Below are 14,959 nucleotides of genomic sequence, written 5' to 3' on the forward strand. Positions count from 1 at the left end.
TGGGAACAGATGGAGAGGCTCTTGAAGGGGGAATGGACAGAGGATGTTCAGAATGCAGACCCCGGTGGCCCATCTAAGTGGGCATCGTTTCCAGTGGCAGCTAATGCAAAGGTCTCTAATTTAAAACAGCTGCAGGGGTAGGTGGCCGACAGCTGCATAGCACCTTGGACAGTCTGGGTACTTAGACACATTGGAAGAGATGCTGATGACAATCACCTTTGGGGGAAGGTTCATAAAATGGTGCGGTGTGTTAAGAAATTTCCCAAGAGTTCTCGAGACAAACCTTTTGAAAGCACCTGCTTTTTAAGAAAGAAATCACATCCAGCCCAAGCTTTCAATATTACACAGAAAAGGCGTTCCCAAGCTTAAGGTCTGGGCAACAGCCAGTCATGTGAGCGAGCTGGTTATGGGTTCTTCTTAGATACCAGGGAATTTCACTACCTGCTTTGGCCGCTGCCACTCCCTTACTCCCACCACCCTCACCTTCTTTTTCTCCTCATGTGCAAAATGCACTGCTTTTTCTTTTCTTTCTTTCTGAGAATGACTTACAGTTGAACACCCAGGTCGTGGAATGTGTACAGATTCCCTTCCTCTGGCACCGGTCACAGCACAGCCCCATCGTCTGAGAAGCAGGATGGAAAGGCTTGACTTCTTTGGTATAACCTGTCTAAGATCATGCATTACGGCTCTTCTGACCTCCTGTGGGGGCACTGGTTTGGGGCCGTGGGGTCTCCGGCCGTGCACTGCTGTGAGTGTGGACTTCAGTGCACACTTCCGCAGGGGTAGCACTTGGGTCTGTCTCAGCGCAGCACTTTGGGCCTTTGAGAAGATGAGCTTCAGTGAAGTAAATCTAATAACCCAGTTTTATGGGCAGCTATCCTGCTCACTTATTAGACTGGATCAGAATCCCAATCCTTACCCACTAGAGAGGGGAATGAAAAGCATGCCAGAGCTGGCCCAGCGAGCTGAGTTCCTCTTGTCCCGTTTCCAAGTGTATGTGTGTGCTTTATATACCCAGAATTACTTGAAATACAATGATGCCTCCAAAATCCACCCCAGTTTTTGAGACTAGCCTGTATCTTTTTGGATCACTCTGGGTAAAAGCTATGGGGAAATCCTGACAGTAGGCAGGTCACCGGCTAATGCCCGGTGATTTTCCGGTATTGGATGAATTAAACGTGAAAAGCTGAGTGTAAGCCTTCTGTGACCTGCTACTCCGTGGGCGTCAAGATCGTTCCTGGGATTCTGTGACAACAGAGGCTTTGCTCTTAGAAACATGGATCCTCCTGGAGGCTCAGATTTCCACGTTCATGAATACACCCTGAGCTCCAAGGCAGAACTGGCACTCCTGTGATGCTCCGGAGGCTGCTCTGTTAGCTCCTGAGGGATGCGCTTCTTGGCCCCCAGCTCCAGCAGTTTAGGAGCAGGAGCGCACATCCCCCACGACCCCATTCAGCCCACCTCTTGAGAGCAAATCCCGGAAGCCACTGCCATCGGCCTGCCTGCCAGTCTGACTCAGCCTCGGGGCTGGTGATGCTTATGAGTCTCATGTTGCCCCCCACGGGTTCTGTTGCTCGTTTGCTCATCTAACTGCTGTCCTTCATGGTGAACTTTTGCACACTGTGTGGGTGAACACATCCCCAAAGGGCTCTCCTCTGCGGCACAGGAGGCTGCTGGTAGCCTGGGCCTCTCTGTGAAACACTTCTTATTTCCATGGCCAGGTTACTATGCTAACAAGGCACTCTGAGAGAGACATTTACTGCTGCCTGCTCCAGCCACAGTCCTGATTCTCTAGCGTCCACACGTGCTGAGACAGTGTTCACGCGACTGAAGGAAAAGCTCCAAAGGGGCTTAGCTGTTCACACTCTCAATGTAATGGAAGAATCTATGGCATAGACTTTAAAAGAAAAAACAACCCGCTCAATACAGACGTTACTTAGGAGAACTTCAAGTGCTAGACCAGTGACACTCCAAAATTCATAATATATGTATGTATATATGTGTGTATGTGTCTGCAGAGGGTAGGAGTTCCCTTCAGCCGGCGGATGAATTAAAATGGGAATCTATGATAAAGTTATACTGACTGAATTTCACTATTTTGAGAAATGCTCAGAGGACCACCTGATGGACTCTGCCTAGAAATACAATCCTTGTCTGTTCTGACCTAACCTAGGACATCCTCTTCCTGTCCATCACATTCTGTGGCGATTCCCCAGAGACAGGTAACACAGCCACCTGTCTCTGGGAAGCTGAGGCCCTTCTCTTGTCACTAGGCTTTTATTTCGCCTCTCACTTGTGTGGACTTAAGAACAGTGAGAGACACGTGGAAGGGGGAGTGCTCAGCTTGCCAGCGCGGTGAGGGAATCACGTGTGCTCAGCTTGCCAGCGCGGTGAGGGAATCACGTGTGCTCAGCTTGCCAGCGCGGTGAGGGAATCACGTGGAAGGGAGAGCGCTGTTTACCAGCACGGTGAGGCAGTGGCAGCGGAAGTGCGCATGCTTGTTTTACCGCAGCATGAAAGAAGGCTGGGTCGAAGCTAACAGGAAAAGGGTATCTACAGACAGAACAAACAGAGGGCTAGGGAACATTCTGCATTAAATATGCAACCTCCTTCCACAGTCAACGTTTGGGTTTACATGGGCAAGGCACCATGAGAGCGACACTGAGCAAATATCTCAGTCTGCAGATGTTGTGTGGAGTGAAGGACTGTGCCAGCTGACCCGCCAGTGGTCGTCACTCTGCCAGTTCAGTGCATAATTGGGCGGGGAGTTATGTGCACATGGGCTATGTAAGATGAATCAAACCCCAGCCGGCTAGGCGTGATGCAACCACGACCCACGGCTGCCCACTCCACGGTCATGCTGTCTAGAAGGGCCAAGACTCTCCGTGAGCCAACTAGCCCTCTTTCCTGGGAGTTCGGGGAGCTAGCCAGGAACACAAGGCCATCCTCCCTATGCAGACTCACACATATTATTCTCTTTAAAAATGAATAATAAAATACATTCTCCTTTTTCGATTCTCTTTGATAAGGGTGAATCACATGAAAGGCTGTTAAAAATGTTAAAAGTCTAGAAATGTCCAAGGCCACTACGGTGCCACCCAAGTAATACTGCACAATCAGTCTTGGCTTTAAGATGACTCTGCGCTGGTGGATGAGGGCTCTCCAGGTTCCTCACTGGCAGGGTGCAGAGAACAGGTCTGCGAACTCTGCTACAGGCTGCTTCCCTGGAGGCCTGGTCCCTACCTCCAGCATGTGTGTGCACACAGGCACACATGTGTACATGCTTACCATTCAAGTGACTCTTGGGATGTTGAGGTTGAAGTAAACAGATACTCACAGTTTTGAATACAACAAGTGCATGAGCGAACATACACACACAGGCGGAAAGAATACTCGCTTCTTAGCGCAAGTATGTGCCAAGGGAAGAGAGGAAGGTTTCTGTAGTTCTCACTCAGGTAAAGTTGCAACATAAACACTGTAATATACAGATTAAAAATACATACAAAAATTGCACATAATTCATGGGAGAGCACAGGTCCCACAAGAACAGCTTTCGGCCATCTACCACAGCCGTCAGGCCACCACAAAGTCTTCGGAGCAGTGGGCCACTCACTCTGGGAGGCGGTCCTTCTGGAAGAGGCTAGCATTCTTAGGAGCAGGCCAGCCATCTTAGTGGCCTTCCCCTCATCCCTTGCCTTCTGGCCATTTCAACAGCCAGCTCTGAGGTGCCTTCTAAGGCAATGGTAATGCTAAAGTGGACAGCCATTTTATTCAGAGCCACTGTCTACAGCATCTGGCAGGGTAGCTGATACTGGCTACTGATGGAAGGGAGGCGGCCAGTCTCTGCTTGTGGGGGACAACTGACTCAGCCACCACCAGTCCGGGCTGCCGTGCCATTAGGTCTGATAGTAATCAAAGAACAGTACTTTAAAGTCTGTTCCCTGAGGGCCCCTGGAGAATTGCACACACAAGGACATTATTTCCTCATGTCCTGCCAACTATTCATAAACTCTGAACTACATTCCATCCTGCTGAGGCATTGGGGACACCACCTCCGGTCAGCTCTGTAATGGGCCCCCAAAAGTGGATGAAAGACCCAAACTTCAGCAGGTTGGGACAGAGTAAAGGTGAAGGCCAGCCAAGCAGTGGAGGCGGGGCTGCTGCTGTCAGGATGTTCTTTGTGTAGGGTGCACATTTACTAAGAGTGAATGGAAATGGACGAATGGACGACCCGCCATCCAACAGACGGGAATCTCCTCTTCTTTCACTTTCGGCCAGGACACAGGCCAGTCCCCAGTGACTAAAACTGATCCAAGAAGCAAAATGGCATGCCTCCTGGGAAAGAGGCAGCTATGGGTACTTTACAGGAAGAGGAAGCTGCTGGGAGGGCATCCCTGGAGGACAGCCGATGTTGGTGGCTGTGTGCCGCTAGCTAGTGAGGACAGGTAGACTAGCTTCAGTTCTGGAAGAGGTGGACGCAGCTTACTAAGTGCACTCCGCCGGAGCTGGTCCATTTTCTTCTTGACCCCAGGTTTGTGGGACTATTCAGATGACAAATGTTCCACGGGAGGGTGACTGCACGGCTGTGCAGTGGAATTTCTGGACAGTAAGGAAACACTCGGCTTCTCACTGTGTAAAGCTGTGGATGACCTTGCTGAATGGCCCCCTCTGCTCGTGGACAAGGATGGCAGGTTAGCTTCTCTCCTTTCCTGAATTCTGAGTGAGTATAGGACAGGGACCTGAGGGCAACACGAAGAAGGTAGAAATACTTAATAATAAGAACGAGATCCAGGCCACATTAACGGTGTTGCAGGATTTTCACAATGTAACTCAGGGAGTCTGTGGTGGCAAAAGCCAGGTACTGAGCGCAAAGCCAGTCCTCGAGGCTGATGCTCCCCTCTCTGTCCAGGGACTTCTCAGCAAACTTGATCATCAGCAGTGTTCGCTTGATGTCCAACCAGTTTTGGAGCAGAGCACTCTTCTGTCCTGGGGTTGCAGAGGTGGTGAAGGTTTGGAAGAGATCTTCACGGGGGCCCCAGAGCAGACACTGGAGGATGCCTTTGGCGTCAGAAATGAGGATGCGCTCAGAAGGGTTGGGGTTTAGGAGGCAGCTGGCGAGCTGCTGCAGGCCCCAAGAGTACGGTGAGCGGAGGGGGATGCGAGGCAGATCTGTGCGAGTGTACTCTTTCTCCTTCAGCTCTGGGTTCTCATCGAAAGGGTTGGGCAGGTGCAGCATTTCGTAGATGAGGATGCCTGTTTGGAACTCATCACACTTCTTATACTGGGTGGCTGTGATAATCTCTGGGGCAAGGCGGGACTGGTCTCGGAGGATCTGGGGATCCACCAGATGGCTCTTCTGCTTGGCCTGCGAGAAGTTGCTCACGATGAGCCTTGTGGGACAAGCTGAGGGGGGGCAAGGATCTGCAGGTGAAGGGCCTTGGGCAGCTCCCCCAGGCTGGTGCTGGACAAGCAACAAGTTCTCCAGGCGCAGATCACAGTGAGTGACATGGTAGGGCTTGAGATGCTCGAGGCCGGAGCACAGCTGTAAGAGCAGCAGACACACCTGCCTCTCATACAGGTCAGGGCTTTTCCCATGATGGGCCAAGGAATCTCGTACAAAGTCGGCCACAGTGAGATGGGGAACCTCCCTGGTGATCACTACAACATGGCTTCTCTGTTTCCTATTCGTGACTCGCTGGTTCTTTTTCTGGGACGACTCTGTTTCAGAGCAGGGCTGGGGGTTTTCCCCGGCGCTTTCTGCTTTTACCTCCTCCTCACTGTTCTCAGTTTCGTCCTCTGCCTTTTCAGGAGCATCAGGATCCTCCCAGGGAAGCAGACGATTAGGGACTTCAGCAAGGAAATGGCCACAATCCTGCTGGATGTTAAAATGCACAGCCAGACTCTGCCGGACAGCCAAGCTGTGGTAATACTGCTGAGATTCCTGAGCTTTGCTCTTACAGATCTGAAAGAGAGGAAGGAACACGACTTAACCTCCCTTCCATAACAGACTGAGGACATGCTGGGGATGACCAACTGGAACACACAGACACACAGTGACGTCTTCAGAAAGAGTGAGGCAGTCGGCCCTGTGCTGAGTGACCACTGTTGGTGGCAACCATTTCTCATGGGCCCCTACCTTCAAGACTGTGCGCAGTGCTTTCCATGTTCCACTTCTAGCTTTCACACAGTCCTTTAAAGCAGACCGAGGGTTTCCACAAATGGTGCTGGGAAATTGCATGTGCACATGCAGAAGAATGAAGCTTGACCTCTAAGCTCTCACCAGTTACAAAATCAACTCAAGATGAATTAAGGACTTAACCCCAAGACCCGAGGTTATAAAACCAGCAGGGAAAAGGCTTTAGGATGTTAGAACAGGAAAAAAAATAGTGTACAAGCCTCCAAAGGGATAGATAGGCAATAAAAGCATAAATAGACAAATGAGATTACATCAGACTAAAAACCTCTGTACCACAAAGTAAACAAGTCAACACATTGAAGAGAAAACAATGGGAGACATATTTGAAACCACACATCTGAGAAGAGGCCAAATTCAGAATATGTAAGAAATTAAAAATAAAAACACCAACTAACCAAAAACTACTAACAATAAGAAAAAATAACTAAAACTCAAACAGCCCAATGAAAAATAATTAGTATAAGACATACAATGGGATGGACACACACACGACCATGAGGAAAGGCAAATCAAAACCGTATCACCTCACTCCCATTAGAATGGCTGATACGGGGGCCGGAGAAATGGCTTACCGGTTAGGAACTAACTGTTCTTGCAGAGACCCTGAGTTCAGTTCCCAGTACCCGTGCCATGAAGATCACAACACCTGTAACTCTAGCTCCAGAACGACCAGATGCTGCTTCACTCCCCCCATATATACGTAATTAAAAAGTAGAAAATATAAATCATAGAAAAAAATAAAAGCTGTTACAAAAATAAAAGAACTGGTGAGAGCAAAGGAGGACCTCGCGCACACTGCTGGAGGAACATAAAGGAGCACAGCACTGTGGGAAACAGAGAGGAACCTCCAATGAAGAAAAACAGCCGTCATATGACCTAGTGAGCCCACTGCATAGCCGCGAGAAATGAAACTGCACTGTTGAAGGAAGAGCCACATTCCAGTGTTTACTATTGATAGGCAAGAAATGGAAATTATATTGATCACTGACTGGATAAATATAATAGGGCATATATACATAAAAAATAACATTCTGTCATTTGTGATCACACAGATGGAAGTAGAGGTCATCTGCTGAGTAAAATAAACCAGGCTCATACAAAGCACAGTGTGATTTTAGTCAGATGTGGGTCCTAAAGGATGGTCTCAGAAGCTGGAAGTGAAATCATGGCTATCAGAGGCTGGGAAGGCTGGGCAACAGTTATAAACAGGTCAGAGGTTTAAATTCAGATGTTTTGTACAGTATGGTGATTATAGATAATACATAATTAATTTAAAAAAGTCAGAAGGAAGAATTTTGAATGTTTTTTTTAAAAAATATTTATTTATTTATTATGTATACAATATTCTGTCTGTGTATATGTCTGCAGGCCAGAAGAGGGCACAAGACCTCATTACAGATGGTTGTGAGCCACCATGTGGTTGCCAGGAATTGAACTCAGGACCTTTGGAAGAGCAGGCAATGCTCTTAACCACTGAGCCATCTCTCCAGCCCCCGGATTTTGAATGTTTTTATCACCAAGAAATGCTGCAAGTCCAGTTTATGTTTTTTGTTAAAAGAAAGGATAAGGTCCAGATACACGTTAAGAGTTTGCAGTGTGCTGTTAACGGCAAAACTTGTCCTATTCTACCCTTCTCCTTGCCAGAAGACAACAGCAGCAAAACAAAGCTTCACTTACTGCCTACAGAAATTTCTATCTAGACTGGCTCCGCCCCCATACCAACATCAGGCAGTAAGACCTTGATAAGAAATTCTATGAAGTAGGCATGACTCAAGAAAGAAGCTCTGACCTCAAAGGACAATAAAAGCAATAAACAAACGAAACCGCCCAATGGGCTTGGAGAGGCTGACAGTGGAGGTGCAGCCTAGCCCTGGTCCACAGACCACAACAGTCCACACCACACATCTAACATCACAGACTCCAGGAATGTGTCTTCTTGGTGTATGGATACCGCCTGTTTCTTACAGTAATATGAAAAAAAGTCAAGTTTAAAAAGTTGCATTTTATCCATTTTACTTAAAAAGAAAACTGCAAACATCTTAGGAGATGCGGATGGATGCCCTGTTTGGAGAAGCAGCATGCAGTGATTTCTATTCATAAAAAAATTAAAAATGAGAGAAAAAAGGGCAAGGGAGTCTCTGGGGAGAACAGCATCTCTTTGTCATTGCCTATGCTTATTACAATTAGAGACTTGATGTCACCGCTCCATGCCATGGAAATAAGTCCGTACATATCCACTGAGACATCCAAAACCAAGGTCTTTCAAGTCTTCTGCCACATACTTACCTAATCAGATTGAAAAATGCTTTATTTATTTTTAATTTTTTTTTAAAGCAAACTTCTGCTCTTGAAATAGATGTCCTCAGGCAGAGTTCAAGTTCAAACATACATCTTTCAAAAAACATTATCTTTGGAAAGCTCTCAGTCTCTAGCACATGCAGTGTGATATATCCTATATGCGCATCAATCACATGAATTCCTTCTATAATGCACTGATGGCAATATTTCATGTTTATGTGTCACCAGGTATTTAAAATCCTATACTAGCCATAATTTAGTTGTATGGGGGGGGGTTAGACCTGGCACATGGTACCATTAAACTCATTGGAGGTTTATAATTTGTTTCATATCATACTGCCCGCTAAAATGGAGGTCCCAGGGTCCCAGCTCCTCCGTCTTTGAAAAGTCTATCAGATATCACTGAGCTTGGTTAAACGAGACTACAAATTAAACTCGGTTGTCACGTTACAGAAAGGACACTCCCAAGGACTCAGGCCCGGGATTTAGCCTTGCCAATAGCTGAGTATTCTTGGGCATGCTCATTTAATTCCTCTGGGTCTCAGCTTGCCTAACAAAGCAAACAACATAAAGAATATGGAAACCTTACTTCACAGGCGGTAGGAGAGATTAAATGAGAACAAGTATATCAAGGAAATCTACACATGAATAACATACACAAATGTAATGTTGCTAACCAATCAGACCACTTGGAAATGTTAAAAAGAATACAATCTTACAGAAACTTCTTATTGTTTTCAAAGAGACCAAACCTATATATATATATATGTGTGTGTGTGTGTGTGTGTGTGTATGTATGTATACATACATACATACACACACACACATACAAACATGCACACTGTTTGTATGATGTGTGAGAGTGTTCATGTTCCACTCCCCTTCCCTTTAAGTTCTGAGAGCGACCTGCCATAGCAGTGGCTCTGACTGCTGGTCTGATGAAGACAGCTAATAAATGACTCAAAGATTTCCTTGTTTTTGTTTTGTTAAGATAGTCTCCTATGAAGAGTCCTGTCTGGCCAGAAAATCATGATGGAGCCTGGGCTAGTATCAAACCTGAAGTAATCTTCCTGCCTCAGATTCCCATGCAAAACTATGAGCCACACTCAGCCAAGGACAGCATTATGTTCTAGTCTAAGAAAGCTAACCTACTTCCAAAGAAAATGGTTTAACCAAGCTTTTGCTTTTTTCTATGCCAAGATACCCTCATTGTGTGGTGGTTCAACATCAGAGGTAGAGGAGATAGCCCAACTGTGATAGTCTAATTTTCTCTGCATGTACGCAGAGAGGTAGTCAGGCATATTTTTATAAAAATCTTCCAAAGTTTTGGAAGTAGATAAGAGCGTGGATTCTACAACTAGAATGTATGTTTAGCTTCAGAGATCGACTTGAGATAAAGATCAGAGCGACTTACAAAGAAGAGGTGATAAATTGCTCCACTACTTTGGACGTTTGGGAGGAAAATGGTTTGCCCAGGAGAACCTGAACAGGCAGCACTCCTTACCTGTGCATTTACACACAGGGCTGGAGAATAATGGGTCAATCTAGTTTAAGGGCAAATAATAAACGAGAGAATGAAGCATAAAAGAGAAGAAAGGTACTGGATTTTTAATTGGTTTATAACCACGGAGCCAGTTATAACCCAAATATGGACTTATGGAGATTTCCATAATAGGATTTCACATGATAGGTAGCTCATAAATCTTTATTATGGAAGCTGCAACGATGTTAATTTAGGCAGGAATATTATATCATTCTATGTACTACATAGTAGCCATTTTTCAAATATTAATAACTTGACTCCTTTAGATTAAAAAATACCTCAAAATGGCCTGACTTCAGATGATAAATTTCTAGTTCAAAAGTTATTTTGGAGAACTCCTCTTTCTAGAATAAATAAATGAAGTTCTTACTGCCAGGGGTTGATTTGTTTGTTTTTAAATTCCTTTACTCAGTAAACTTTCCAGTTTCTTGTTTTCATTTATTTCTTTTGAGCAGAATTCACATTCTTTCCTTGTAAAGGGTAGATGGCCCGAAAAGGGGCATCTCAAGAAAGAGTACTCAGAATTATTCCCACAGGGATCCGAATCCCGTCCCCCACACTCTGAAACAAAAACACAGCAGACCGAGGGTGCTATCCTATCTTCAGGAAAAGTTCAGATTCCCAACAAGAGACAACGGTATGGGAAAGCATACTTAAAATGCCGCCAATTTTGGCAGATTATGTGCTTGTCAACATTTTCAGCAATAGAAGAAAAACGGAGCAGCTAAACACCAGAGACACTAGAGGGCGCTGCAATATCAACATCCAGGCACCTCTGCACACCACAGAACGAGATCCAGCGGCTGAAGAAGGGTGGTTAGCGTGGTCTGTCTGCCTGCTGTTGACTGGATACTGAGTTCATGCAAAGGGAAGCACCCGATGAGAAGAGCACAAGCAGGCCAGCCTATTCTGGGCACAGGGGCTTTTACGCTCATCAGTTCACAGGGCTGCCTGCTTGAGACACTCTGCAGAAGGGCCAGGGGAACATCAAAAAGGATGACCCTGGTGACCTCAGCACGAATAATGCACTGGTGTAAAAACTGGGGCTTGAAGGGAAAATGGGTACACGTTTGAGCTAGTAAAACACACAGGGGAGGAGAAATATCTAGTTGGTATCAGCTAAGCGGGCCAAGGAATCTGATGATTCTACAGCAGTCACTGCAGCATCCTGAAGCAATTTGACAAAATTTCCAAATACAGGGGTGGTGACACTTTAAAACCACTGACAAGTTCTCTGCTGGAAAATGGAAAAACAAAACACAAAACCAGAGTCATCACAAAATTATCCTCTCTCAAGACTTTCTTAGATCCGGGTCAAACTCCCAACACGTACACAGCCTGGTCTCAGCAGGAAGCCTGAGCTGGACAATGGTTCCTCACACACAATCTGAAAAGATTCCCAACGTTCATTTAAGCCTAGAGACTCATTTTATGTGTTGCTCATGGCAACTGCTCTGCATACCTTTGAGGCAAATTTGTCATTATAAAGCATTTATGTTTGTAATAAGAATGTCAACCTAGACAGCTAACTTTTATAAAGTAGACTGTGGGGCTGTGACTGCACAGTCACATCATAAGCAGCCGGGAAGGGAGAGACAGCATGTGTCTGTCATGACTGACCCTTCCGGAATGCCCTCACTGTCTGGGGCCTGTAAAGAAGACCTACATCCTGCTGCCCTTTTGGTGACAGACATAGCCGGGCGATGGTGGCGCACGCCTTTAATCCCAGCACTCGGGAGTCAGAGGCAGGCGGATCTCTGTGAGTTCGAGACCAGCCTGGTCTACAGAGCTAGTTCCAGGACAGGCTTCCAAAGCCACAGAGAAACCCTGTCTCGAAAAACAAAAACAAAAAACAAAAAACAAAAAACAAAAAACAAAAAAAAAAAAAACTGGGCGGAGAGCAGTCGGGGGTGGGGGTGGCAGGAGTATGATGGAGCTGCTCACTGACTATGATCTCTTGACCCTTTACTTGAGCTGCTGGTGTTAGCAACCACCCTGCACATGGCACTGATCTCACATCTGCCTGGTAACCCACGTTATCTCTCAGAATCTTACACTGGCAGCACTGGCTGAATAATTTGTATTATCCTATGAATTGCTACTATCTGGCACAACCAACCCTGAGCCCTTCCCACCCTTGCACCCTGGTCTTCGTTCCTAGTGAATGGCTCCACTATCTGGCTCAGTTCTCCATTTTCCTGCATCAAATCCACTCTGGATTTCTCTTCCACTTTTACTCCCTATGTCCAACTTGTTTACAACATCTATTGATTTTATTCCTAAATACCCTTTAAGTTATTCTCTCTTCACCTCTGTTGTTGGACTACCACAAAGGTTTTCCAGTGGGGCTCCTCTGATGTTGGACCACCACAAAGGTTTTCCAGTGGGGCTCCTCTGTTGTTGGACCACCACAAAGGTTTTTCAGTGGGGCTCCTCTGATGTTGGACCACCACAAAGGTTTTCCAGTGGGGCTCCTTGCTTCTCCTATGGATTCCTTTCAGCACTCCTCTCACAGGGAGCCCCGCTGTCTTTAAAGCCCACCTAGTTAGATATCTAAGCAGCCGTTCACAGCTCTATTTCCTATTTCCTTTCCAACTTGTTCTTCCCATGCTGCTCTCTGTCTGTAGCCAGTCTCCCATTCCCTTTCTGTCCAAGGCCCTATTTTCATTCCTTAGGTGGCAAAGGAATTCCTAATTTTCCTTTCAAAGCCTTCTCAAGTGTTACTTCTGATGGAGAGAAGGCGCTGAACACTCTAAACCTCTCCTGCATCTGGACATCTCTCTTACTATAGTTAGCTCAGTTTTTGGTCTACTTTAAGAACAGACACTTGTATCTCAGGGCCTAGCAGAGAACAAGGACATAACATATGTTCAATTTACCCATACAAAATACCAAGAGACAGCTACGTTGAATCCAGTATGGTTTATAAGGCGTCTTCGCTCAGAGCAGCTAAGAGTACACGAATAGCTTTTAGGAAACAGATGGAAGCTGGCAAAGGAATGGGGAAGGGGCAATAGCAGACAAACCCTCTTGAATGGCCAGACTGCACAGCTGAGTACAGCTGATCAAAGAGCGCTGTCTGCTGAGTGAGTCTGCCCCAGAGGCTCACTGGCTTTGTGCTGAACAAAACTACACAAAGCGACAGGGCTCCTTCATCATTCTCCTCAATTTTCTATTCTCTTTCCCAAAGAAAGTAATAATTACAAAATGCAGGACTCTTCCCAAAATAGCCTACATTAGCTTTTATTTTTCCATTATGGGCCCAGTGAGCCTTCAGCCTACTTCCACTTTATCAGCAGGGAATCTCATTTCCTTCTCACGCCACGTGCTTTCCAGGGCCTCAGTGAGCCTTAAGTGAGATGGATATTGTAGGGGATAAATTGTAGAAGGACAGAAATGAGAAACACTGACGATCACACACATTATTCCACCCGTGCTACTCTGCTGCAGCACACAAAAGCACAACTGCAGAAGGGAAACAAGTTCTAGACTGACACCCAGTATTCGATACTGTAGTATATAGGTCAGTTACTGCTTGACATTAATCCCTCAACCTGCTGAGGAGGACCCTTTACTTCCAGCTTCAGAGGTAAGACACCCGCCCCCCCACATGACCCCTGAAGGCTATGCTGTTACAACAACATTCAAAATAGATGAAATGTTTAATATATGAAATCCTGTCTGGGTACAAAGAACTAGGACTCCACACTGTAAAATCTGCTATGAGACTTACCACGTTGGCCAGGTATTTTAATCTTAAATGACTACAAAAATGTTTACATGGCCAAGGAACTCATTTGGAACCGAGAGGAGATATTTGAGAAGGTAACTGTTGTAAGGCTTGACCGTCTGATTTGTGACTTAGAGCTTAGGACCCAGATTAGGAACTCAACCAATGTGAACCCCAACTTGCAATCCCTACTACGCTCTCTCACCTCATTAATATCAAAGCTCTGACTTTTCTTATATTAGGCAACTTATTTTGGCTCCAAGTTCATAGGAGCCCAAACCTCTTCTCTCTAAGCAAGTTCCCAGCTGGCCCTCTGATACTTCCACATGCCGAGCCATGAAATGAAGCGGATACTGACCTAGGATGGCTGCATGTGTGTAGCTGGCCACCGATCACCCGTTTCCTGTAATGTTTCAGTGTTGGGCATATGTGTGCTGAATTATAAAAGTGTGGATGGATTTCCATCTAGGTTTTTCCTTACTACTAAGCTAGTAATTAACTGCCCGTGTAGATAGTATGAACTTGTTGTAAATTCCTACCGATAACAGCTATTCCCTTTAATGCGTTTTCATTTAGTGTCTTGCTTTCTCAGCATCTACCCAAATAAGACAAATTGGGATTTGAGTAAAAAGTGCAATAAAGAGCATGGGTCTCCACAATTCACCTCAACTTTATTACAAGCTTTTAACAAGGCTGTGGTGTAGGAGGAAGAGCAACTAAGCCTGCGGGAAACAGAAAAGTCCCCAAGTCTACCGAGCTTTGTACTGCCTAGCCTTGAGAACAAAGGCTTGCACTATTAAAGAGAAGACATCCATTGTCTTTGGATTGCAGTGGGAAACATTTAGAGAGTCCGTTGCATTTTCATAGATGTAAAAAAACTGAGCATTTTCTTTAAGGTAATTTCATCCAAATTTAACAGTCTTTCATAGCAGCATTTGTTCAAAGATTATCTCATGAGATAAATGAGAAAAAAAATCTCAGTGAGACCAAGCAATAATCTACCAGGTATCTACTCCATCTCTTCTAGGCGAAAGGCATTACATGGAGAGCTAGCTTATGGGCTCAAGTATAATGGGGAAGGTCTGCTTCGGAGTCAGGACTCAGTCCACCATGAAATCGACTACCCTCTCTGGCCTTGGTCTCCTTCAGTAAAGATGATAAAGGCCCTTGAAAACTGACTTTAGTCTAACCA

At 45.7% G+C, this 14,959-nt stretch overlaps 1 protein-coding gene across 3 annotated transcripts in view; it reads right to left on the reverse strand.

Moving 5' to 3' along the window:
- Positions 1-445: 445 nt before the first annotated feature.
- Peak1 (pseudopodium enriched atypical kinase 1) overlaps positions 446-14,959 on the reverse strand; it is a 230,639-nt gene continuing 216,125 nt past the window's right edge. For all 3 annotated transcript variants that reach the window (XM_013346256.2, XM_026779029.1, XM_026779030.1), the window contains one exon: positions 446-5,962. In XM_013346256.2, the coding sequence (XP_013201710.1) occupies positions 4,799-5,962 (1,164 nt within the window). In that variant the 3' untranslated portion in view covers positions 446-4,798. The remainder of the gene's footprint in view (positions 5,963-14,959) is intronic.

This window comes from Microtus ochrogaster, chromosome 5 (assembly GCF_000317375.1).
Source record: "Microtus ochrogaster isolate Prairie Vole_2 chromosome 5, MicOch1.0, whole genome shotgun sequence".
Classification (NCBI taxonomy): domain Eukaryota; kingdom Metazoa; phylum Chordata; class Mammalia; order Rodentia; family Cricetidae; genus Microtus; species Microtus ochrogaster.